The sequence below is a fragment of the Salvia miltiorrhiza genome, chromosome 6, assembly GCF_028751815.1.
Source record: "Salvia miltiorrhiza cultivar Shanhuang (shh) chromosome 6, IMPLAD_Smil_shh, whole genome shotgun sequence".
NCBI classification, from domain to species: domain Eukaryota; kingdom Viridiplantae; phylum Streptophyta; class Magnoliopsida; order Lamiales; family Lamiaceae; genus Salvia; species Salvia miltiorrhiza.
In genome coordinates this window covers 421,764-446,993 of record NC_080392.1, presented here as the reverse complement: position 1 = coordinate 446,993, position 25,230 = coordinate 421,764, and the positions used below count along the sequence as shown (strand labels likewise).

General features: G+C 38.6%; 4 protein-coding genes and 1 pseudogene across 4 annotated transcripts; 2 read left to right on the top strand and 3 right to left on the bottom strand.

Annotated features, from left to right (window-relative positions):
* Positions 1-1,458: 1,458 nt before the first annotated feature.
* Positions 1,459-3,562, bottom strand: LOC130987599 (eukaryotic translation initiation factor 5A-2-like). Its single transcript, XM_057911186.1, has 5 exons — positions 3,299-3,562; positions 2,264-2,386; positions 2,085-2,141; positions 1,897-1,971; positions 1,459-1,734 (listed from the first exon to the last, which is right to left on the bottom strand). Exons 1-5 carry the CDS (start codon positions 3,419-3,421, stop codon positions 1,630-1,632), a joined length of 483 nt encoding a protein of 160 aa, XP_057767169.1. The 5' UTR covers positions 3,422-3,562; the 3' UTR covers positions 1,459-1,629.
* Positions 3,563-7,100: 3,538 nt separating this feature from the next.
* LOC130987598 (probable LRR receptor-like serine/threonine-protein kinase At2g24230) lies at positions 7,101-10,181 on the bottom strand. Its single transcript, XM_057911185.1, has one exon. It carries the CDS (start codon positions 9,811-9,813, stop codon positions 7,243-7,245), a length of 2,571 nt encoding a protein of 856 aa, XP_057767168.1. The 5' UTR covers positions 9,814-10,181; the 3' UTR covers positions 7,101-7,242.
* Positions 10,182-12,843: 2,662 nt separating this feature from the next.
* LOC130987597 (LOB domain-containing protein 25-like) lies at positions 12,844-13,500 on the top strand (annotated as a pseudogene).
* Positions 13,501-15,706: 2,206 nt separating this feature from the next.
* Positions 15,707-18,595, top strand: LOC130987596 (uncharacterized). Its single transcript, XM_057911184.1, has 2 exons — positions 15,707-17,652; positions 17,734-18,595. The coding sequence occupies exons 1-2, from the start codon at positions 15,742-15,744 to the stop codon at positions 18,454-18,456; spliced, it is 2,634 nt and encodes an 877-aa protein (XP_057767167.1). The 5' UTR covers positions 15,707-15,741; the 3' UTR covers positions 18,457-18,595.
* A 375-nt stretch (positions 18,596-18,970) lies between these two features.
* Positions 18,971-23,449, bottom strand: LOC130990022 (uncharacterized). Its single transcript, XM_057914224.1, has one exon. The coding sequence runs from the start codon at positions 23,447-23,449 to the stop codon at positions 18,971-18,973; it is 4,479 nt and encodes a 1,492-aa protein (XP_057770207.1).
* Positions 23,450-25,230: the final 1,781 nt, after the last annotated feature.

Genomic DNA, 25,230 nt, shown 5'->3' with positions numbered 1-25,230 from the left:
GTTTTGGAGTGTCGATAGAAAACTTTAATTGTGTTTTATGGTTCTAACGTTCCGAATCAGAACTTCTTGTGAACCGGACATTTTTTTCCGGTTTTTGATTGTTCTGTTGACTTGTGTTGACCCCGGTTCGTGTGCCGAATTTCCAGAAATGCCCTTGCTTTTAGGAATGGACGACGATAGCAACAGAAAATACTTTTGTTTCCTCATTTCTTGTTTTTTAATTGAACAGTTATATCATACTAACTTATATGCGTGCATGTGTTGATCAAACGATAAAGTGTTTAATGTTTAGGCCAAAGGTCTTATATTTGAATTCACCGTAAAACGTCCTTTAATTTTTTATTTAATAATTTTTTTAAGAGCTTTATCTAATAATTGTTAATCTATAAAAAAAATTGAACAATTATATCTTACACGAACTGAAACACATTTATTACGAAATCTACTAGTATTCAATAATGTACCTAAAATTCTGTTTATCAAAACTATATTCAATAACTGACACTTTTTGTGATGAGGAAAGTCTACAATCATTATCCGAGAAAAATTTACAATCTAACAAATTACACTATAACAAAAAAACATAATAGAATGAAAATGAAGTAAGTTGAACATAAATAGTTGATGAATAAAGATAAATAGAACGAGTGACTTGTGACAATCCCAAGGAAAGCACCAACTATTGAATTTAGATAATTATAGAATACTCCCTCCGTCCCATGAACCAAGACTTAGTACTTTTTGACACGAGAATTAAGAAATTGATATTTTGTATGTTAAATGTGATAAGTGAAAAGATGAATAAAGAGTAAATTTTTTGCTATTTTTAGAAATTGATCTTGCTTCGTGGGACAGATCAAAAATGAAACTTGATCTTGCTTCATGGGACGGAGGGAGTAAAATATAGAATGAAATGAGCAAGAAAAGGCATGTAGTTGACTGTAATTTGCCATAGGTGAGTTATTTGTGGCTTGGAATTTGGTAAAACCAACATCTTTTGATTATCCTCTCCTCTACTTTAGTTGGGTTGGTTAAACAGAGTAGGTGGAATTTGGTAAAACCAACATCTTATAATCACATAAAATAAATTTCTTGACTATTAGTAAGACTACATTTTGTTTTTAGAAATATGTGAAAATTCGAATCTAAACTCATATTTTTCAATGACATAGTTATAGTTATGTTGGTATTTGTAATTAGGAATATGTAATTGAAATATAAATGTAAATCAAAATCTTTTCAATCCATATATCTCAAATAAAATAGACCTTGAATTAAGAGAAAATTCAAGATTCTAAAGGTTTTGGAGCAATCTACAAATCTTGCCCAAAAACACCCAACAATCAATCACATAGCTAAATTGCATCTCAACAGATCAGACATAAGCCAAAAACATATATGCCAACTTCAGCAGATCAAAGATAGGCCAAAAACAAATATCAGTATAAAGAAAGCGACTAAAACGAATATGAAATACCATAGGTAAGTTTGAATTTGTGCTTCAAGTTCAACATCATCACTGTTTGTATCAGTTTCACCCATCAACAAAGCCAAATAAAAATTTATGAAATACACATTTGACACCCATAATAGGAAATATATGTCATATTGCAATAAGAAGCGACATATCTAATTCTTGGGGCCGATATCTTTCAGGCCGCAGATCTGCTCTTCGCCCATTGCAGACATGACCGACACCACGAGGTCTTTTCCTTCCTCAAACCCACTTTTAATCTGCATGAGGTTGCCAAAAAATTAAAGAAAGAAAAGGCTACCAAACCTCCATGCTTAAAGAAATCATCAAATTGAGCACTTTGGGTCACAATTTTTGAACTTGTTTCATCGCGCAATCCTCCAAATACTCAATCATGCATAAAGTAAATACAATTTGCTCACCGGACCAAGCAGACTGTCATCAGTTGGAAGCCTAAGATCATCTTTGGTGTTTCCATTTTCAGTCAGAAGAGAAACCTGCACATTAGAAAATCTCGATCAAGGACTTGAGCTAGCTGTACAATTGTCGAGTTTTTAAAACATAAATATCAGAGATATATAAGTTACTACGCATAGTATAAGTAACTTACAAAACCATCTTCAGAGATGTCAATCAGTTGATAATCAGTACGATTGACATGAGGCACCTGAGAAGCAACATTCCAAACAAACAACATCGGCAAAATTTATTTGGTACTAAACAGAAAACGAGGTATAGTGCCTTGGATTGAGAAACAATAAAATAATAAAACTAACAAAACCACATTACATCACAGTTGTGGGAGGACGGGACAATGTCTTCAAGCTTTTTGCCATTAAATATGTCGATCGCCACAAAGTGACACTTAGCATGTCCATGCTTGCCAGTCTTCGAAGTAGAGACTTCAACGACCTATTGAAGTGTAAAATGAAAGGTTATCCCTATAAACGAATTTGATTCCAAAAATAGCAAACTATCCAGGATATGAAATACACATCTAAAAAGTCACAATATACTTAAAACACTTCAAAAAATACTCAGATATGCAGACATCGCAGCTGTTGAAACATTTGAATTAAGACTACAAAACGATAATTTAACACCTGCAGTCATAAAATCTTTATACAAACCGGATAATAGCTTTTTTTAAGCACAACCATCACTCTTTTTAAGACTCTTTAACACAGTAAGTGACAACTAAATGTCAAACCTCGTTCATGACTTGGTGCAAACAAACGTTAGTTGTCAAACCTCGTTCGTGACTTAGTGCAAATTGGTGCAAACAAACGTAGTTGTCAAACCTCGTTCGTGACTTAGTGCAAGCAAACGTCGTTTCACATATAGATTTGAATACATCATTAGCTTTTAAAGCATATCGTGACATTTTAGAATTTAATCTTATTTAGTCTTGTTATAAGAGAGTACACAGCTTTATCGAAATCATTCGATCCCTCCATAACCTCAACAAAATCAAAACAAATTTCTACCCCCAAAACATACAAACACAAACACGTAGACCTAATTAAATCGATTAAACAAAAATTCATTCGAGAATTTCGACAGAGTTCATCAAAATAAGAAATCAGTGTTTTAAAACCCTAAATCGAAAAATTAAGCAAATTTCAACACCATCGATTCAAACAAAATTCAGGAAACCAAAACACGGAATATCAGTACTAAATCAACAATCAACAAAACCGACATCAAAGATATCATAGGAAAAACGAATTAACACACAAGATCTGAACAAATCAGTAACAACCAGTTCGAATTCAGCAACAAAATCATATGAATCAAATCTAATACATAGAGCTGAAACCCCACCTTGCAAGGCCTCCCTTTGATAACTATGTACCCATTTTTGCGGATGGTGCCAGCTTGCTGAGGGTAGGTTTTTGAAGCACCGGCGTCGGCCTTCGACTCGAACTGATGCTCCTCGTCCGACATTTTTTTTTCTCTCTCTCAACCTTGTTTCGCTGTTTCAAGAAAGACTTTTTAGATAATATATTCATAATTTTTATTTTTTATTTTTTATTTTTTTTTAACTATGTGCATTAGTAGAACTAAATTCGGATACGTATTTTACGTTTATTTGCATTTTAGTAAAAAGGAATTTTTAAATTGGTTTTTATACTTCGGAGTATTTATTTATGTGAAAAATCATAAAGTTCAAAATATATGTTAATATAAATTACTTCAGATTATACTTCATATTCAAATATAACTAATAATATCATGAACACTATTATTATTTAATTTGCGTTAACATTGTAATTTTTGTTTTATACATTTATGTTGATTGTAATACATGAAAATTTGTTATTTTCTTTTCAATTTTAGATTTGAAAATATAACTAATAATATTATCATAACTGTTCTAGGGGAGTAATATTTTTATAATTAAAAATATAAAATTCATAACTTTTTAATTTTATATAAAATATATTTCAATATTATCTTAGTTATGATTTTGTTTTGTAGTTGGATAGGTTGGAATCAAATTGAATAAAATTATCAAGATCCGAACAATATGTTCGGGTGTTTCCTCAAAAAAAAAAAAAATCGAACAAAATATTTATAGATTTTTGCTTTCCAGATGCTACTACTAATTTAGAAAAAGTTTCTAGAAGTTTTTAGTTTTTTTTATACAACTTAGACTTGTTTGAAAGTATATTTTATCTACGCAGAGAAAAACAGTAAAAATGTGAGAATCGAATGATTATTATAACACACTATTTTTTTATTTTTTTTATTTTTGTTTTTACTATTGAGAATTTATCTATTGGTTTTTGATAAATTTCTTATCCAAATTTTTGGTATAGAGAAATTTGTACAAGGATAAAATTCTTATAATTTGAATATTAATGGATCAATATTGATAATGAAAAATGAACACTCAAAACTATAGATTTGCCGATGATATATTATGAGATAAAAATAATGTAAGTTTAAGTGTTTTTTTACTTGCTTTCTTACTCTAATTTAGGCCAATTTTAAATAAATATTACGGCTTTTATTTTAAAATTATTTCATTCAATATTCTATTTTAATGAAATAAAATTCATGAATTAAAAATTACTTTAAATAATTCCACAAATTTATATAATAATAAATTTCTTTCGAATCCAAGTATACTGATAGCCCAATTAAGTTGTAACGAGTCACTTTTATCATGGATAAAATGGAATAATTTTGGACTTTGAGTCTTTGACCTTTCAGAAAGAATAGGTTCTAATTTGTCTTATTTATATTCGATAAAAATGGAATAAGTTGGACTTTTGATTAATCGAACATCCTCACACAATATGTGGGCTCACCTGTCTGTTTTTCTGTTGCGTGAAGCCCAAAATAATGGTTAATTGATTGGCCTATTAAGATTTAAGAGGTTACGCCATTATTTTTTTTAATAATCTCAATAATTTTTTTAAATTAATCATACATATAATTACTATTATTTTATACTGAGACGAAATTGGAGTACAAAGTCAATCTCTGTGGACACATATACTATTACTTACATAATCGACTTGAGAAATGAGATGAAGTTAGTCAAAACGCTTTATTATTATTATTATTATTATTATTATTATTATTATTATTATTATTATTATTATTATTATTATTATTATTATTATTATTATTTGTTGTCATAAAGTACATTTTATTTTGATCATAGGCTGATTAATATGTTTAATTTTTTTTAAATTATAATTTCAATAACACCACATGTCGGACGTCTGGGTCCTACCTAGTTTCTACGCCACATCAAAATCATTTTCTTTGTAACAAGACTAATGTTGTATGATTGTTGAATATATTCCTATCTCCTAATATAAAACTATATATTAAGACTCTTTTTTCATAAATGGCGTGACTATTCATAATTACCTTTGGTAGTGGGGCGAATTGTTCTAAACAAGTTTTCAAACTTGGCTTCATTATTTTATTTGATTCCATCATTGTGGTTAATTGAAAATCCTTTTTTTTTTCAATTTAATAATTTCCCATCATTTCATGTAGTCAAAGAAAGAAATCCAACACGACAGTCGACCTCAAAAAAATTAATAACAAGATTTGAAAACATGATCTTAGAAGCAATCATACAAGGGCATGTCATTTCATCATTATATAGATAGGATCATTGGAAGTTGGAACTTAACTCCCCAAATTTGATGAATTGACCATGACCACAATTATAATTAATTCACATGAGGTACTCAAGATTAGTTAATGGTTAATTAATTTATGTCAAGTGTTGAAGTGTGTAAGAATTATATGCATCTAATTAAAATTAAATCTTAGCATTTTCGATTTTGTTCTAAATGATATTCAACTTAAATTTAGAACGTTTTAAGAATGTTCAAAGCTTTTGATTTGTAGTATTACTTTAGTCCCCCACAAGTTTTTATATAAGTTTGGAGTTGAGGTTTAGTCAATTTATGGAATTAGTGTGGCAAAGTTATGATTTTCTGACGGTTCAAATTACGATTCAGAATGTTTTAAAAAAATTGACAATACAAAAGAATAATCCCGACAATAAATTTCAAAAATCATCAATCAATTTTGAGTTTCAACGTCGAGTAGACGTCTAAATCTCAACTTTAAATTCATCTCATAAAAAAAATGTGATACGAATTTACTACAGATCGAAAGATTTACATATTATTGAAGCGTTTAAAAAAGACTATGATTTTAATCAACAATTAACTCTTAATTTATTTACATTAATCTTTAAAATGAAGAAATTCTTTATCCCACATTGTATCTCATTATTATCTTATTCAATAAATCATCGAACACCACCTAAAATGTATTGATGAAAAAGATAGATATTATGTCGCCCAATTGTGGTCCAAATTTTATAAACCAAGTAAAAGTCCAAATTCACATTAAAGAGCACACATCCCTCTCATTTGCCTATATATCACCCCCATTTTCCTATGAGAAATTTCCATGAAATTTTGTCACTAACTATTTGTTAGTTAGTTGTCCCATTTACACAAAGGTACAAAAATACTTTAATAACCCTTTAGTGGTCCTATCTCCCTTCCCATAAATGTCATTTTTTTTGTCCAACTATGAAGCTAGATAAATGTTGTGCATATAGACTCCCATCTAGTTTTGGTTGATTCCCTTGTTATAAACATGGTTAATTATTTATAAATCTACAAAATACATCCAAATTTTGATTTCTAATTAATACTCCTATTATTTTTTAGTTAAAAATATATTAACTTTTATTAGTTTTTTAAATAAAAGTCGGAAGTCAGAACTCTCTTTAAATCTGCATGTTAGAACTGATATGTTCGCCGAAACTAGGAAACAAATCAATTCTAGGGATTATAAATTGTCACACAATTAACTTCAAGATGCATGTAGGATTAAGTGTGATCAAAATTTTAATTCAGAGAGTAAATTTACAAGCAATTAACCCTGATAAATAATCCATCATTATAATTATAATTATAATTGTAAAAATTAATCATCCAAAACTCCATAGTGAAAAACACGGTTTGGCAATGGCAACAACCCCAATAGTAGTCATATTGTGACGATTTGTTTTGTGAAAACACATCTAAAGCTATTTTCTCATCAAAGAAAGATTTCTCGACATATAAAGCAACAATGATCAAACCATGTGTATATAAATTGGAGATTGTAGCCAAGAATAAGTATGGCAAATGAGAAACATAGACAATTAAGTCACAAACAAAACTAAGGAGCTCATTGAAGTGAAAAAAAAAAAAAAAAACAAGGCTAAGGTCTATTCATTGTTGTGCAAGTGGTTCAAGATCCTTGAGCAATCCAACCACTTGATGCATGCTCGGCCGCTTCGACGGCGCCTCGGCCGTGCATAGGTATCCGATCTTCAAGGCCTCGACTACCGGTGCATCCTGCCCCGTCCCACGGATCTTTGGATCGATGGCTCGTGACCCTTGGCTCCTCCTCACCAACCCTCGCACCCAACTCACTAGGTTGCCTTCCCTCTCCTCCGGATACTCGTCTCCAACGGGCTTTTTCCCAGTGATGAGCTCGAAGAGTATCACTCCGAATCCGTACACATCAGACTTCGGGGTGGGGGCCTCCGGTGAGCTACCCTCCGGCTGAAGGAACTCGGGAGACACGTATCCGGGTGATCCACGGGCAACCTCGTCCCCAAGGCCATTCCCGAATATCTTAGCCAGTCCGAAGTCCGAGAGCCTCGGCTCCAGCTCGTAGTCGAGATAGACGCTGCTGGCCTTGACATCTCTGTGGATGATGGGGGGCGAGCAGCCGTGGTGAAGGAATGCGAGTGCACGAGCAGTTCCAAGCGCGATCTTGTGCCTAAACCCCCAGCTCGTGAGCAGCCCCCCCGAGCCAGCATTCCGTATGACATGGCCCTCGTCTTCCCAAGTATCGGTGCTCCAGTCCTCCGTGGTCTGCACGCCTAGAGGCAGATCGTATAGCAGGTTGTGCAGGTTTCCGTTTTCCATGTAATCATAGATGGCGATCCTCTGCTCCCCGGCCAGGCAGTATCCGGTGAGAGGGACGAGGTTGGGATGCTTGACACGGCCAAGATACTCGAGCTCTCGTGCAGCTTCCTCGTCTGTCATCGTGGATCCATGGACCAAGACCTTGACAGCAACATGAATGCCCCCTGGCAACACGCCACGATACACAGGGCCGAACCTCCCCTCAGCTAGCAACGTATCTCGATCAAAATGAGACGTTGCAGACAGGAGGTCTGCGAACGTGAAGTTGAGCAACGGCTTCTGAAATATCACCACGGGCACCATTGTGGCTTGCTTCACATCAGCCACCCAAGTGGTTGAATCCGTGTGGAACGAGAAGGGCCCCGAGATAGTGAGCTCTTCCTTACTAGAACTCTGTTTCACTGCCCACATCGAGGTCTTGCTTCGACACCCAAATGCCAGAAAGAGCAGCCCCACAAGCACACAGACCATGGAGAGGGTTAGAGCCACCTCGAGCTTTAGCCCTCTATGCTTCGGGGCGTTCCTCTTGAAGAAGGCCGGATTTGCAGCAATAGGGCAGCTGTTCACTGATCCAATAAACACGGTATGGAGAGTCTCCGAGGAGAACTGCGACGCGCAAAAGCTAAGGTTGTTGTAAGAGAAGTTGAACCTCTCCAACTCATGGAGTTGTTGAATGAGCATCAATGGGATCTCTCCTACTAGCTTGTTGCAAGAAAGATCAAGAACTCGAAGATTCTTTGCAGTAATTGGAGGTATATGGCTGCTAAGATTGTTCTTGGATAGATCAAGAATCCTCAAACTACTTAAATGAGAGACATTACTAGGAATCTCACCAATCAAATTAGTCCCTGATAGATTCAGATACTCTAAACTAGAAAGCATATCAACTTGCAAGAACTCTTGCTCTCTAAACCTATTGTGTGCAAGATTAAGGTGCTTAAGCTTCACAGCATGGCTTAAACCAGTCGAAAATCTACCACTAAACGCGTTCTCAGATACATCCAAATACAGCAAATTCGACCAATTGAAGGTGGAGCTGAAATTTACCTGAGCAATGTGGCCTTGAAACTGGTTCCTGCTCAGATCAGCCACCTGCAATTGCCCTACAAAAACACCAACAACAGAGCCCCTAAACAGATTGCCAGAAATGTTAAGAACCCTAATCGATTTCATCCCTGCAAAATCCGAATCACGGCCCAAAACGCCGTTCCCAGCAAGGTTCAAGAACCTCAGCTGAGGCAGTGCAGCACCAAAGCCAATAGGGAGAGAGCCATTCAGCTTGTTTGCTGAAAGATCAATGGAGACCAAAGATTGGCATTGCAGAATCCCCCATGGGATTCTTGATTCGAGCTGGTTTCGGTTGAGGTTGAGGGCCTGCAAGCTGAGGAGGGAGCTGACTGATTCAGGGATACTCCCAGAGAAATTGTTGAATGAAAGGTCTAAGCTTTGGAGTTGGCCAAAGTTGCCTATGTTACTTGGTAAAACCCCAGAAATTTGGTTGTGTGAGAGATTGAGATTCTTGAGAGAGCCCAAATCCCAGAAATCATTAGGTAAGGCAGTGATCTTGTTGTTGCTGAGATCCAAAGATTCAAGCTTCATGAGTTTACCAATGGTGGAATCTGGGATTGCACCAGATAAACCAAAACCTGAGGCCTCCAATTTCACAACATTCTCACCATGGGCATCACAAACTACTCCTCTCCATGAACAGGATGAGCCAGAAAAGTTTTCATTTTGGCCCATTTTGTGAAAGAATTCTAAGACAAAAGATTCATCTTTGTTAGGCTCTTGGCAGACAAAAGGCCTGAATAGCAATGCAAGAAGCAGAAGAGAACCATAATACCCTAAACCCATCTCAAATTTCATAGTAAAACAGTAACAAGATTGAATTTTTTTTATTTTTTTTTCACTTTTACCAATCACCCCTCTAAAACCCTTGTGTTCAACCCTTCAAGGCTACAACTTTTGCACCATTATGCCCCAGCAACCAACACACATAATATTGCCAGAGACATTTTTTTTGGAATTTGGAGAGAGAGAGAGAGAGAAGGAGAGAGAAGCCAAGGTGTGGACTATTAAGTGGACTTGTGCATGTTAATGAAGCCAAGAAAAAAGAAAACCAAACTCGAGAAAAGTTTTGGTCTGTCTGAGTCTGTGACACACACAAAACACACACTAGAATGCCAGTTTTTCCCCTCTGCTGCAAACGAGACCTTTTAAATGAGAAAGAAAAAAGCTGGTGGCTCTACAGTGTTACCTGATTTACACCATAAAATAATTACTACTAAAATTCAATGATTTCGTTTAGGTGTGGCTTTCATGATTTGCTCTCCCCCTCAAGTTGATTCACAGTAAATAAAATGCAAGTTAAATGATTTTGGTTTTAATGATTATGGATGGTGGATGATCATCGCCATAGATGTGTGATTTCTTTTCTTGATTTTGCATAATGATTTAACTCTTCACGAAAATTTTATATAAATAATGATATAGTAGATTATTCTCAATAATTTTAATATAGTAATTTATTTACTATAATTTATTTAAGTTTCCTCAATTTTAAAAGGGTTATGGTAAAAAAAAAATACAAATTTTTTTAAAAAATTGCATTTTTCACGTGACGACCCCATAAAAATTACAAAAGCAATATACCTTCTTCCCAAAATAGTTTAACATACCAATTTAACCAAATAAAACGGTTCGATCCCATAAAAATTACAAAAGCAAAATACTAGTTTGATTCTTATTAAGTGTAGTTTTTTTTCTTGATAAATTAAAAATATTAAATAAAAAATTTTAAAGAACGTGTTACAAAAAACTCGAATCCAAGATCAAGGTTTTATTGCTTGACCAACACACGCAGACTATTAAGTGTAGTTTTGAATTTACAAATGGTTGTAGATTAATTCTAGGTACTTCTAAATTCAGCCTTAACACTTAATATATAAAGCAATTAATTTGTGTTATAAATAATAAAGTAGCAAAAAGAAATTGACTTTTCTTAGTGTTTGGGTAATGGAAATACTACTACTTTTTGAATTCATTTCGTATACTTTCCATTTTCAACCAAAAAGTTGGTAAAAGAAGTTCTATATTTTCCTTTTATTGAATTATTCTCCAATATATTTCGTGATATTTCACCAAACCCCATGCGCACTCAATTAATCTTTACATTACCAGCACGTGAAAAATGTATAATACCAAAAAGGCTTTAAATACTCCCTCCGTCCCGCGAAGCATGACACGTTTGAGTTCGGCACGGGAATTAAGGAATTGTAGATTAGTGTTTTAAGTGTGTAATTAATAAAGTATAAAATTGATAAAGTATGAGAGAGAATGTAATAAAAGTGATAAAGTAGGTGAGAGAATATAATAAAGGTGATAAAGTAGGAGAGAGAATGTAATAATTATTGACAAAAAAGGAAACGTGTCATGCTTCGTGGGACAACCCAAAATGGAAAGTGTGTCATGCTTCGCGGGACGGAGGGAGTAATTGTAAACACAAATTTTTGTATTTCAATTTGATAAAATACAAAACGCGTCACAAAGATAATTTGATAGATTTGAAGATAGATTTATGCGGGTTGTAATCTCTAGTTAATCCTCTGATTCTTCTCTTCCATTTGATTCTTGAACAAACTCGAAGATTATTGAAATACTTGATTTGATGACGTCAATCCAAGGGACTTAAGTCATGATTTTGGATTGAACGTTGAACTTGATTTGATTTGAGAACATTCTTAGAATTTGTAAGAATGCCTTGAAGCTTTCGAACTTGATTTGAGGAAGATCGTTCTTGGAATTTGTAAGAACGTCTTGATCACTTGAAGATTTGAAGAAATACTTGAAGATTTGAAGATAATTGAATACTTGAAGATTCGAAGAAGACTTGAACGCTTGAAGATTTCGAAGGATACTTGAAGATTTGAATGCTCAAATACTTGAAGATTCGAAGAAGACTTGAACGCTTGAAGATTTCGAAGGATACTTGAAGATTTGAATGCTCAAATACTTGAAGATTCGAAGAAGACTTGAACGCTAGATAGAATTCTTCAAGATACTTGAATACTTGGAAGAATACTTGAACTCTCCAATTCTTCGCCTCTTTCAACTTGCGATACTAGAGAGAATTCTTATGCTCTTCAATCTTCCGTTCCTTCACGTTGTCATTTATGAGCTCCCAACACCTCTATTTATAGATTTTAGAGATGGGCTTCGTGGGCTTTATGGGCTTTGGGCCTTTATGCATGGGCTTTAGGGCTTTAGGTGTCCATAAGCCCATTAATTCATTTTATTAAATATTAATTATATATATCTATTTAATTTAGGAATAAAATCCCATTTAATAAAATAGAAAATATAATTGAATATTTAATTCATGAATTTACACGTGCCATGATTTAATTCGACGACAATTTAATTGTCTACAAATTGCCCCATCGAGACTTGTTTATGGACGAAATGCCTTTGGTAATAGACGAGTCTCGAAATATATCTTGATAGTTTAAACTCTTATCGCGGAGTTCTTGATTTTTTTTTGAATTTTGTAAATAGTTTATACTCGTATTTAGGAGTGCTTCACTTCAAACTTGAATTTATAAATAGTTTATACTCGTATTTAGGAGTTCTTCAATTTCTTTGAATTTTGTAAATAGTTTATACTCGTATTTAGGAGTTCTTCAATTTGGATTGGAATTTTAAATAGTTTATACTCGTATTTAGGAGTTCTTCAATTTCTTTGAATTTTGTAAATAGTTTATACTCGTATTTAGGAGTTCTTGAATTTCTTTGAATTTTGTAAATAGTTTATACTCGTATTTAGGAGTTCTTGACTTGATTTTTTTTTTTTTTTTTTTTTTTTTTTTAACTTAACAACTTGGGCTATATAGCATCCTAGCCCACTAATTAAAGTTTGGGCTTTATACTTGAATCATTCGAGTAAAATTCTTGATTATATCACATGGAACTCATCAAAGCATGACATATTGGGCTTAATAAATCAACTTGGCCCATTTTGCATGAGTTTTGTTCAAATCAACTTGAATCATTAGGCCCATTTAGAATAGATTTGCTTTGCAGAATCATGGCTTCTTCTTCATCATCTTCGAGCAGCTACTCAAACCCACCGTGCGCCGCCTGCAAATTCCTGCGGCGGAGATGCCTATCCGGCTGCATCTTCGCTGCGTATTTCACGGCGGAGGAGCCGACGAAGCTGCTGAACGAGATCCCGCCTCACCAGCGCGAGGACACAGTGAAGTCGCTGGTTTACGAAGCCGAAGATCGGCTGAAAGATCCCGTCTACGGCTGTGTGTGGGGGCCATCACCATTCTTCAGCGCCAGGTCTTCACCCTTCAGCAGGAGCTCGACGTCACCAATGCTCACATCATGCGCTTCGCAACCGGAAACGGAGCCCCGTCTTCCGGAAACAACTCGGGTTTTGTCGACCCGAACACGGGAACGGATTATTGGGCTTCTTTGAAGTTTGAAGTTCCATCACGCACATGCACTGGTTCTCCAGCTACACTTAAAAAAAAAACTAGCAGTTGATTTAGCATGCTGGTTTATGGCTTTAACCTCTCCATTTTCTGAAGGATGGCCTAGGAAATCAATTGATGATGGAGCTGTTGCTTCTTCAATGTGAATGGGTTCATTTAAATCAGCCAAACCAATGGAACCCCTTAAACACACAGCAGAAGCTGAAGCATCCACTGGAAGATCAGTTTTTTTCACCTGCATGACTGCAAGTTTTCTTCTTCTTCGGGATCTACGTACTTATCAGCTTGGCAGTTGAAGATCAAATAACTTCTTCCTTACCTTCAGCGGTCGTAAGTCTAATGCTTCAGAGTTCTTTGTGGTGCACCCATTCGGGAAAGAAAGCCGACTAAACTAGGCCCAATTATCCTTACTCTTCTTAGGCCCATTTATGACCCCATGCAACAACTTTAGCTTTTCAGCTGTGTATAAGCATTTTTGACAGCAAATAAACGTCCTTCGTTGTATTAAATGTAGTCCCCTTTAAGCTTTAACAACTTGTTTTGAAGGGCCTTTCATAGCTGGAACTCCACTCTTCGGCGCTGGAAGAACAGCTAAGTTTAGAGATTTGGTGAGAAGTTTGCCTATAAATAAAGCCTTTAGCTGTCATTAGTTTCATTCCATCTGAACTTGGGCAGCGTGCATTCTCTTGTATTTCATAGCCAGAGCAGTCCCTCTTTATCATCTTCTACACAGCCTGCTCTAAGAGTTCTCCTTCGATAGCCATAGTAGCCATAGCTATAGTTCTCAAAACGAAGCTAGGCTTACTTCTAGTTCTTCGCGGAGTGCCGCCGAAGGGTCGAAGGTGATCGGAATCCTAACCGGAATGAGAGCCTTGTTCAGCAGGATCGCCAGAGCGAGAGCGCTGCCGCTTGACGCCGCCAGCTCTTTTGTACGATTTTTCTCCTTCGCCGCCGTCGTTTCGGAATTGGTTCTCATCATCGTCTCCGGATGCTGATCGGAGCTTCCGCTGTCCTTAGATTTATCCTTGCCGAATCCAATCCTCTCGAGCATTTTATCGCCGAGATTATCCAATCCAGTCCTCTCGATCATGGACTCGACACCGACGTTGTTCTTAATCGCGACGTAGATACCCGAAATTGAGGCTGGTTCCTTTTCACCATTTCTCTTCATTTCGAGCTTCTGTCTTTGGCTTACTACAAGCTGTTATTTCATCATTCTTATTTGTTCTCTGCATGGATAGGGTAGGAGCAGCGGTGCCTCGTTTTCTGAGAAGCGACGGCGTTCGGCAACCTCGTTTCACTGAAGTAGCAGACACGACGATACAGCTGGTCCTTTCAAAGGACCGAAAGTTCATCGTCGGTGGACCAACGGCGGCTGACTCGCCGGCTTTAGCAGTAGTGAACAGCAGCGGTCTGTGAGTATTGCCGAATCACGTCGCCCATCTTCTTTCTCCTTCTCCGCAGGCGCCGCCACCTTTTCCGGCTCGGGTTCGGGCTCCGGCTGAGGGGGCACGTCCTTCTCCGAGGCAGTGGGCTTCTCCGCCACCGGCACCTCCTCAGCCGCGCATGCTGCCGCCTAGGGAGTGGTAGCCGTTTCTTGGTTTCCTCGGCCTGCGGTTCTGTTGTCCAGCGAGAGAGGTCGAGGAAGTGAGGGTGACCAGCGGCGGTTGACGTCGGAGGAGGAAGGGCCTAGCGGAGACCCCAGACGGCTTAAGGATTTGGCAGCGGTGATCGGTAGTTTTTGTGGCAGTTAGAGGTACTACCGTAAACCACTCTTTTTTACTCATTTGTCGTTCTGTGCTTATTTTGAGGAGTGAGAGAGATTTTTTGAGGAGTGAGAGATGGACATGGGCTGCTTTTGTGGGCTTGTTTTTGTAGTAGGAAAGAAATGGGCTGAGGTAATGGTTTGAGATGGGCCGATTTTTTTTTTTTTTTTTTTTTTAAAAACATAGAGAGATGGGCTTATTTTGTGAAAGAGATATGGTAGGAAGTGGGCTAAGGGTAATTGGTTTGAGATGGGCCGATTTTTTTTTTTTTTTTTTGATTGAATTTCTATATATATATATATATATATATATATATATATAATTCAAGTAGTGGTGACCCCTTTTTTTTAATGATTGATTTTTTTTTTTTATATATATATATATATATATATATTTATATATATATATATATATAATTCAATCTTGCCTCCTTTTGCTTGCCTCCTTTTATCTTGATTAGAATTTAATTCACATTTTATTTAAATGCAAATAAATTTCTAAGTCTGGATGTGTTGCTTCCTTGCAGTGTCACGATGGTGGTCTTCAAAGATATTGTGGTCAAGGGTCAAGACTATTTGCTGATTTTGAGTGATGATGAGCAAGAGACGGAAATGGGCATGCATCTAAGAGTATTTCCGGCATTGATAGGCCACTATGTGAAACCTTGGCCCAAACTTTTGAATTCTCTATATCAGTCGGAATGGACCAGCGAGATCAGTTTGAACAAAGCGTCGAAGGCTCATACATTGCATCCGGCCCGTCCTTGGCAAAGCAAGGAATCCAATTTTCTATTGACTTTGAGGCGAAGGATCATCGATAAAGATGCCAAATGGGGAAGGGTTACAAGCTTTCGTGGGGAATTTCATTTCTTTGAAGGCTATTGGGAGTGGACTGAAGATATCCTTAGCCGCTGCGGGAATGAACTCCGAGTTGTTGGTATCTATGATGCAGTTTATGCCTCTCTTTTCACTTATGATTGCCAGCCCGAGATGGTTAAAGCGTTCTGTGAAGCTTGGTGTCCTGCGACAAACACCATTCTCACTTCATCTGGCGAGATGTCTATTTCTCTATGGGATTTACAGTATCTATCAGGGCTTCCGTGTACCGGGACACTGTATGATGAGGTTGTACCCTGCGCGAAAGAGATTCTTGGCAAAGATCAGTTTGGCAACCCGTTCATTCCCTTGAGTTGTAGATATTTATTCTCTGCTTACTATTCTCTTAAGCATCGTGATGGCAAGGATCCTAAGAGCTCAGTTTCTATCGATGAATGGATCAAATTTTGGTCGAAGAAAGCTTCAAAGTATTCTCATCCTCCTGCTCGCAGGGCAAAGAAATCTCAACGCCCCAAATCGACTTATAATCCGAGTGGTTCATTTGAAGCGCATCAACCATGGTCTTCTGAAGAAAGGGCTCCATTCATCGAGCTTGATGCTAGTGACAAGTATCACACCACTATGTACTTGGCAGCTCATATAGCTTGCTGGTTGTGTATCTTTGTTTTTCCAGATGGTGATGCCATGTCGATTAGACCAACCTCTTTCAAAATGGCAAGTTTGATGGCGTGCAAACAGAAAGTTGCCCTTACAGCTCCAGTTCTAGCCAGCATCTACAAAGGGTTGAACACTATCTCTAGTTCTATGGAGCCTTCTCTTGTCCTGGTGACGCTACCCTTTCATTTCATATATGGTTGGATAGCGCTCTATTTCAACACTCACATTCCCCTTCCCAGAAGCCTTGGTGTCGCCAAGATGACTCTATACTCAGGCGAAGGAGCTGCGAAGTATTATCTGCCTGTTGTGTGCCGCGAACGAATTCAGTCGTACAATTCGATTCGTTGGAATTGTACCTCATTCACCAAGGAAGATGACATTTTCTATGTCGATGGTGAAAATACAAGAGAGATTGAGCAATGCTTCTTCATGGCTATTCGCTCGAGTTTTTTGGTTCGCCGGCTGGATGACCACTTCATCGTGGAGTCTTATGGTCCTCACCGCTTCAGCCGTCAATTTGGCTATTACCAGATCGTACCCAGCAGCCTTACTCAGAACATTCGAAGGACATCTTTGGAAGAAGGTCTCAACCTTTGGCGCATGTGTTTGCTGCACAGATCGCGATCAAGGGCATGTTTTCCACGATCTTCTTTGGACATGAAGATACATTGTTCAGTCGACTATAAGACTTGGTGGGATAGGACGTACAGATTTTCTTTTGAAGACAAAATCTCTTCTCCGGCTCATATCACTTTTAAAAGAAAAGATCAGGAAGAAGCAATCAACTCCAAAGATGGAAAGAGGAAGATCGTCTCTACCACCCTTATAGCTGATTCTGGTAGTAGCAATTCTGAGCGTAATTGGAAAAAGAAGAGAATTGCGGGGTCCTCAAAACCGGCCGAGGGTCACGTTGAGGAAGAGCCAACTCTAGTGGATGCCGATGTGAACAAGGTCTTTCCTCATCTCGTATCTTCTTTTCGTATTGATATATAATTTCCATTCTAATTGCATCTTCTTCTTGCCCTTTTGTAGACTTTGAAAGAAGTGTTTGGAAATAATCTTGAGAAGGGCTCACCAATCGACTGCGTATCCATTGAATCCAATAAGTCAAACGAGATTCCTTGTCTTGCTAAACAATCCCGCCCCCGACCAATGCCATCATGTGGGGCGCCTTCCGAGTTCAATGCCACACGCATGATCGATGATGAACTCAAGTCGTGCTGCAGGATCATCTGGGGAAAGCTTCGTGACAAGGTTGAGAGAACCAAAGTCGAGTTTCTATCGGCGCTTGAAGACGAGATACGGAGTGGCATTTCCCGTATGAAGATTATTTGTGGTCTTGACCTTTCCAACCTTGAAGATAGTATTGATGAACTATTCTCCAAAGCCACCGCTTTTGATAAAGTAAGGTCGGCTTCTCATGAGATCAATGAAGGCCACACACTCAAAGTTCGAGAGGTCAAGGTTTGCCTTCAAGAGAAGTTTGCCAAAGAGAAGAAGGATGCTGCGAATTGTGATGCTTTAAAAGCGGATCTTGATGAGTTGGAGAAACGCAAGAAAGAATTGTTGGTGTCTTTGGAGCAGCGAAGCCTGATACTCAAGACTACTCGTGGTGAGATCAAGGTACTCAAGGAAGACCTGGCCAAGCTTGAAGAGGCTTCGAGAAATGATGAGGTCTTGAAGAATTTGGAAGCCTTGAAGCTTTCACTAGAGTCTATGCAGCAGATTTTGAGAGATCAAGACCCTTTTGCTTAGTATATTGCATTTTTATCATTCCTCTTTTGATGATTCTCATTTGGTTTGTCATGGATATTTTGACATCTTCTCCCAATGCTTGTGCTTCTTTGATGACTTGATTTCTTTGCTATTTTGGAATGAAACGTTTTTGGCTTCACATAATCAACTTAAATCATAACTTGATAATATAAATTGAAAAGAGTCAAACACAACTTATGACTGAACTTAGAAATTATCTAAGCTGCCTACGTACCCTTTTGAAAGGGATCAAGTCAAAACGTAGTTCATAGGATCAACAAGTGTTTGAGATTGGGTGCCGTGCACAGTTTATACTCATGCGGGCCAGGAGTAACATGCAGTTTAGGCTCGTACGTCAAGGAGCTGTCTTCATACACTCCATTTTGTTTGCTTTTCTCCATTTCTGTTTTTTTTTTTTTTTTTTTTTATCTGACTCATCTTTTTGGCTTTTTTTTTTTTTTTTTTTTTGCATTAAACTATATACATATGTACATGCTTCAACTTCTACCACCTTTCAAGGATAGTAACGTTTCAGGAACTTGCCATTGATAGGCCCAACTCTGACGTTGTCATCAGAAAGAAGCCTGTATGCTCCGTTTGTGTAGACTTCCTTGACAACATATGGGCCATCCCACCTTGATATGAATTTGTTTCCAACACGATGAGTGACAACGATTGGCCTCCTCACAGCGAGGACCAAATCTCCAACTTGAAAAGAACGCACTCGCACCGTCTTGTTGAAAGACTTTGAGAGGCGAGCTTGGTAGCATTCTAACTTTTGCTGAGCTTCCAGCCTTTTCTCATCTAGAGCTTCGAGTTCCTCCAGACGCAGACGTGCATTTTCTTCTTCAGTTAGCCCTTCCTGAATGGCCATTCTCAAAGAGGGAATTTGTTGCTCGAGAGGAATGACAGCTTCAACCCCATATACCAAAGAGTAAGGCGTTGCCTGCGTAGGAGTTCTATAGGTGGTTCGATATGCCCACAATGCTTCCCCAATACGTTCATGCCAGTCACGCTTTGATTTTGAAACAATTTTCTTCAACAGATTGCACAAAGTCTTGTTGAATGCCTCAGCCAACCCATTTGCCGGTGCATTATACATCGATGACTTCCGTTGCTTGAAGCCGAATTTTTCACAAAGCTTGTTTATCACCGTGTTGCTGAAAGGTGTTCCATTATCAGTTATGATGTAGCGAGGAACTCCATAGCGATAGATGATGTTGGTCTTGATAAACTCAGCAACGGTCTCTTTCTTCACTTCTCTTAATGGTATCGCCTCAGCCCACTTGGAGAAGTAATCGGTCGCTGCCAAAATGTATAAATGCCCCCCTGATGATTTTGTCAATGGACCAACAACATCCATGCCCCAGGCATCAAAAGGCCAGGACGCAACCGTGGGGTGTAGTGGTTCGGGCGGCTGATGGATGAGGTTTGCATGAAATTGGCAGGCTTGACATCTTTGCGCATAATCCAAACAATCTTTCACCATAGTTGGCCAGTAGTAGCCCATCCTCTTGATTCGAAAGTGCAGCTTTGGACCTGACTGATGAGCACCGCAAATGCCGGAATGCGCCTCTTCCATGGCTTTAGCAGCTTCTTCACTACTTAGGCACCTGAGAAATACTCCATCAAAAGACCTCCTATAAAGCGTCCCTTTGAAGAAAATGAAGCGAGTGGCGCGCCGTCGGATGTCAACCCTTCGACGTGGATCATTTGGTAATTTATCATACTTCAAATAATCAACCAACAATTGGCGCCAATCTTCTTCCTCAATTTCGAAGACCTCAACAAGATGACTTTCAATTTCTTCGCATTTCTCTTCTTTAAAAATAGGTGGTATAACCCATCTTTCACACACTGGAATTTGAATTTCGCCACTGATCATAGCTATGGTAGATGCGAGTTTAGCCAAGGCATCTGCTTGCTTATTTTCACTTCTTGGAACATGTTCGATTTCCACATCTCCAAGCCACTCAATGATCTTGCGAGCATACTTGACGTATGGCAATAATTCAGGTTTCTTCACTTCATACAGTCCAAGTATTTGATTAACCACCAATTTAGAATCACCATATACTTTGAGGTGAGATTGCTGCATATTCAACGCCATTTCCAAACCGAGGATCAGAGCTTGATATTCTGCTACATTGTTAGAGCAATTCTCAGTTAGAGTGAAGGAAAATGGCAGCACTTGACGTTCTGGTGTCACGAACACGATCCCGGCACCAGCACCTTCTTTATGAGATGCTCCATCGAAAAACATCCACCATGGTAGGGCGACATCGATTACAAGTGCATCTTCATCCGGGAGGTCATCACTTAGCTCCCATTCAGCAGGAATTGGGTGGTCTGCTAAGAAGTCTGCCAACACTTGTCCCTTCACAGCCTTTTGAGGAACATACACAATCTCAAATTGTTGCAGTTGGAGGTACCAACGTGCAAGCCTGTCAGATAAAACAGGTCTTGACATCACAAACTTTAAAGGGTTTGCCTTGGATATAAGGCGGACAGTGTGAGCTTGGAAATAATGCTTAAGCTTTTGGATGGAGAAAATCAATGCCAAACACAGCTTCTCAATTGGAGCATATTTCAACTCATTTGGTGTCATTGTTCTGCTCAAGTAGTATAATGCATTCTCTTTTCCACCTTCATTTTCTTGCGCAAGCAGAGCTCCCATGGATCGTTCTTGAGCAGCAATATACAAAATCAAGGGGCGTCCTGGCACAGGTGCTGCTAATACAGGAGGCTGCATCAAGTAAGATTTAATATTCTTGAAAGCATTTCTACATGACTCATCCCACTCGAATGGTATACCCTTCTTCATAATTCGGCTAAATGGTTGACACCTTCCAGCTAAATTTGAAATAAACCTTCGTAAGTATGCTAACTTCCCTTGCAAACTTTTCAGGTCATGGATATTTCGAGGTTCGGGCATTTTTAGTATGGCATCAATCTTTGCTTGTTCAATTTCTATCCCTTGGTGGCGAACGATGAACCCAAGAAATTTGCCAGATTTGACACCAAATGCGCATTTTAGTGGATTCATCTTCAACTGATGTTTTCTCAATCGCTCAAAAACCATTCGTAGATCTTGTAGGTGATTGTTTCGTTTTTTGGACTTAACCACCAAATCATCCACGTAACACTCAACATTTTTATGAAGTATATCATCAAATATCTTCTGCATGGCTCTTTGGTAAGTGGCACCAGCGTTCTTCAACCCAAATGGCATCACTTTGTAGCAATAGATTCCTTTCGGGGTTCGAAATGCTGTTAACTCTTCCTCATTTGGTGACATGCGAATTTGATTGTAACCGGAAGATCCATCCATGAAGGTTAATGCTTCATGCCCAGTTGTGGCATCGATCATCAATTCGGCAATTGGCAATGGAAAGTCATCCTTGGGGCATGCTTCATTCAAGTCCCTGAAGTCAACACATACACGAATTTGTCCATTTTTCTTTCTTACTGGAACAATGCTTGAAATCCATGTTGGGTATTTGACTTCTCTAATAAAACCCACATTGATGAGTTTGTTCACTTCAGCTTCAATTAGAGGAACTAATTCTGGTCGGAATCGGCGCTGGGCCTGCTTGACTGGTCGTGCATCCTTTCTAACAGCTAAATGATGAACAGCTATCTTGGAGCTCAACCCCGGCATTTCCTTATAAGACCATGCAAAGATGTCTTTGAATTCTTTGAGCAATTCGATATATGAGTATTCCTCATCAACGGTCAGCAACGCACTGATGTAAGTGGGTCGTGGATCTTCAATAGTGCCCAAATTAATTTCTCTCAATTCATCAACAGTAGCCTTAACTCCTTCTTCAAACTGTTGAGGAGCTATTTCAGCGTCTTCTTCTTCGACAACCACTTCTTCACATGAGGTGATATGGTTTGATGTAACAACATCTTCGCGACGCACTTGACCTTGAGTAGTATGAGGAAGAGGAACTGGATTACTAGCACTATTAGTAGTGTAGTAAGATGAAGCCACACTCTCTCTATCTTCATCGTCTTCGGCATCCCGTGTAAAGATGATTGTCTTCATTTTGGCCTTCAATTCTTTTCCACATGATATGAGCAAAGTGGTACACCTCTTCATACGAGAAGGAATCGAGCTCCTTAGCTTTTCTGTTATGTCCAATTCATTGGCCCTTTTTGTCACGTCCTTTTTCCATGACTTGCCTTTGCCAAGCCTTTTAAAGACAGATATTCGTTGAGCTTTTCTTTCATCCAATCTTTTGAAAACAGAAACCCTTTGGGTTCTCGGATTGCTTGAAGATTTCGGGATTTGCTTGGTGCTAGCATAGTTAGCAGTGGCTCTCTTGATGGCAATACGAATGGGGCTTTGCACCATGTATCCCAAGCCTGCCTTGGGATTTTGGCTTGTATTAGCAGTTTTTCTCACATAAGACTTTGACGTGGAGCTTTCTTGGGGATTGTATCCAGCATTCACAAGGAGTTTGTATGCCTTCGGACCAAAGTGTTTTGAGAGTTCTTTGTCTGAGAGATCTCCGTGTTCTGTGGCGCCACTTTGCTTTGGTTGGACAAAATCTTTGAGTGACTGAGGAATGGGCTTTTTGGCATCAATCTTAGTCAAAGGGATGGTGAAACCTTCCATCTTTGGGCGAGATTCTTTCTCTTGGCGGGATCCTGACTCCTCCTGTGGTACATCCCTTTCCACCATTGTTGCTTTAGTTCTTCCCAAATAGAATTGAGCATCGGCGAAATGTGACTCTGCTTCTGTGAAAGGTTTGTGATCACCAACCACTTTTCTTACGGTGCCATTTTGATAGTATTTGAAGCATTGATGCAATGTAGAAGGAATGACACCATTTTCGTGAAGCCATGGTCGACCCAGAAGCATGTTGTAGGATGTCCTTGCATCAATCACATGAAGCAACGCTGTGGACTCCATGTCCTGCATCTGCAATCGCAGCCTTATAGTTCCAAGAGCTCTTTGTCCTTCATGGTTGAAACCTTGAATCATCAATCGACTGTTTGACAGCTCTTCTGCTTGGATTCCCAATTGCTTCAAAGTCCTTAGTGGCAAGATATTGACTGCCGAGCCTCCATCGATGAGAATTCGATTGACCTTTTGCTCCTGTGTATAACAACTCACGAACAATGGCCTGTTATGAGGTTCGAATCCAAGTTGCAAGTCTTCATTGGAGAATGTGATTGCTAATGCATCATCGCCTTCTTCCATGTTTATTTCAGGTTCTTCATCTACTTGGTTGGATGTATCATACAGGGTTCCAATACCTTCTATTATGTCATTCAAGTCGGTGGAGACCATATTTACAGTATTAGCGTCTTCTTCAAGAGATATTTTCCCTTCTCGAGCTAACCGCATGACCCTGTCTTTGAAGATGAAGCAATCATGTATGGGGTGCCCAACCAGACGATGGTATTTGCAATAATTTGGATCGTCTGTCCTCCCTGCTTCATTTGGTCGCTTCATTTCTGGCAACTCGATAAGCTTTTCTTTGAGCAGGTCATCAAAAATTCCTGAAACATCAGAGTCTAAGAAAGGGTATTGCTTTTGTTGCATTTCTTTCAAGGTAAGTCTTCTTTGCCCCATGTCTCGGGAAGAGTTCTGATTATCTCGTGGAGCATTCTGGTTGTCTTCCTGATTAACTTCTTTCTTTAGAAATTTCACAGAAGTTGCTTTCACTGCCATAGATTCCTTCTTTGGTGCTTTGTCATATGGTTTTCCTCCTTTCTTGAACTCTGGCTTGAATTTGCTAGACTCCTGGATTGGTGGTCCTTCGATCCCTCTTGCCATCATGCTCAACTCCATATCATGAGCTCTAGTGGCTAGTTCCTCGAATGTTCTTGGCTGGATTCCTCGCAGAATATATTGCAAGCCCCAATGCATCCCTTGAATACACATTTCGATGGCAGATGATTCAGACAATCGATCCTTGCAGTTGAGACAAAGGTTTCTCCATCGGTTGATGTAGTCAATGACTGGCTCTTCTTTGAATTGACGTGAACTTGTGAGCTCCACCATGCTGACAGTTCTTCTAGTGCTATAGAAGCGGTTGAGGAACTCATGCTCCAGCTGTTCCCAACTATCAATTGAGTTTGATTCTAAGTCGGTGTACCAATCAAAGGCATTACCTTTCAATGAGCGAACAAACTGTTTGACCAAATGATCTCCATAAGTACCAGCGTTGTTGCATGTTTCAATGAAATGAGCCACATGTTGTCTTGGATTTCCTTTGCCATCGAACTGTTGAAATTTTGGTGGTTGATAGCCAAGAGGCATCCTCATACTGTCAATTCGCCGAGTATATGGCTTGGAGTAAGTTAACGATGACTTGGAGCTTCCATCGGAGTTATTCTTCATTGTTGCTTCGATGAACTCTTTGAGTTGGTCAATGGGAATGAGGCCACCAGACGAGAAGAGAATGTCTTTTCCTGAAGGCTTTTTTCCATCACTCTTTGATTTGTCTTTGGAGATTTCTTCATCGTTATTCTCACCATCTTCTTCGCTTTCTTCGCCTTCCCTATCGTTGTTGGCGTGGCTTGAATCTCCTTTTTCTCCTTTAAGCTTTGCAATCTGGGCATCTTGCTCTTGGATGTGCTTGGTTAGAGATTCAACCATCTTTGTCAAGTTCAAGAGTTGTTCCTCCATGGTGGAAGTGTTTGTCATCATGACACTTGCATGGAGTTGATAATTTTCAGTGGGGAATGTGAAGCTTCTCTCAAAGTTGTCATCTTCTTCATGGATAGATGGAAGACGGGAAGTCGACTTGGACACCT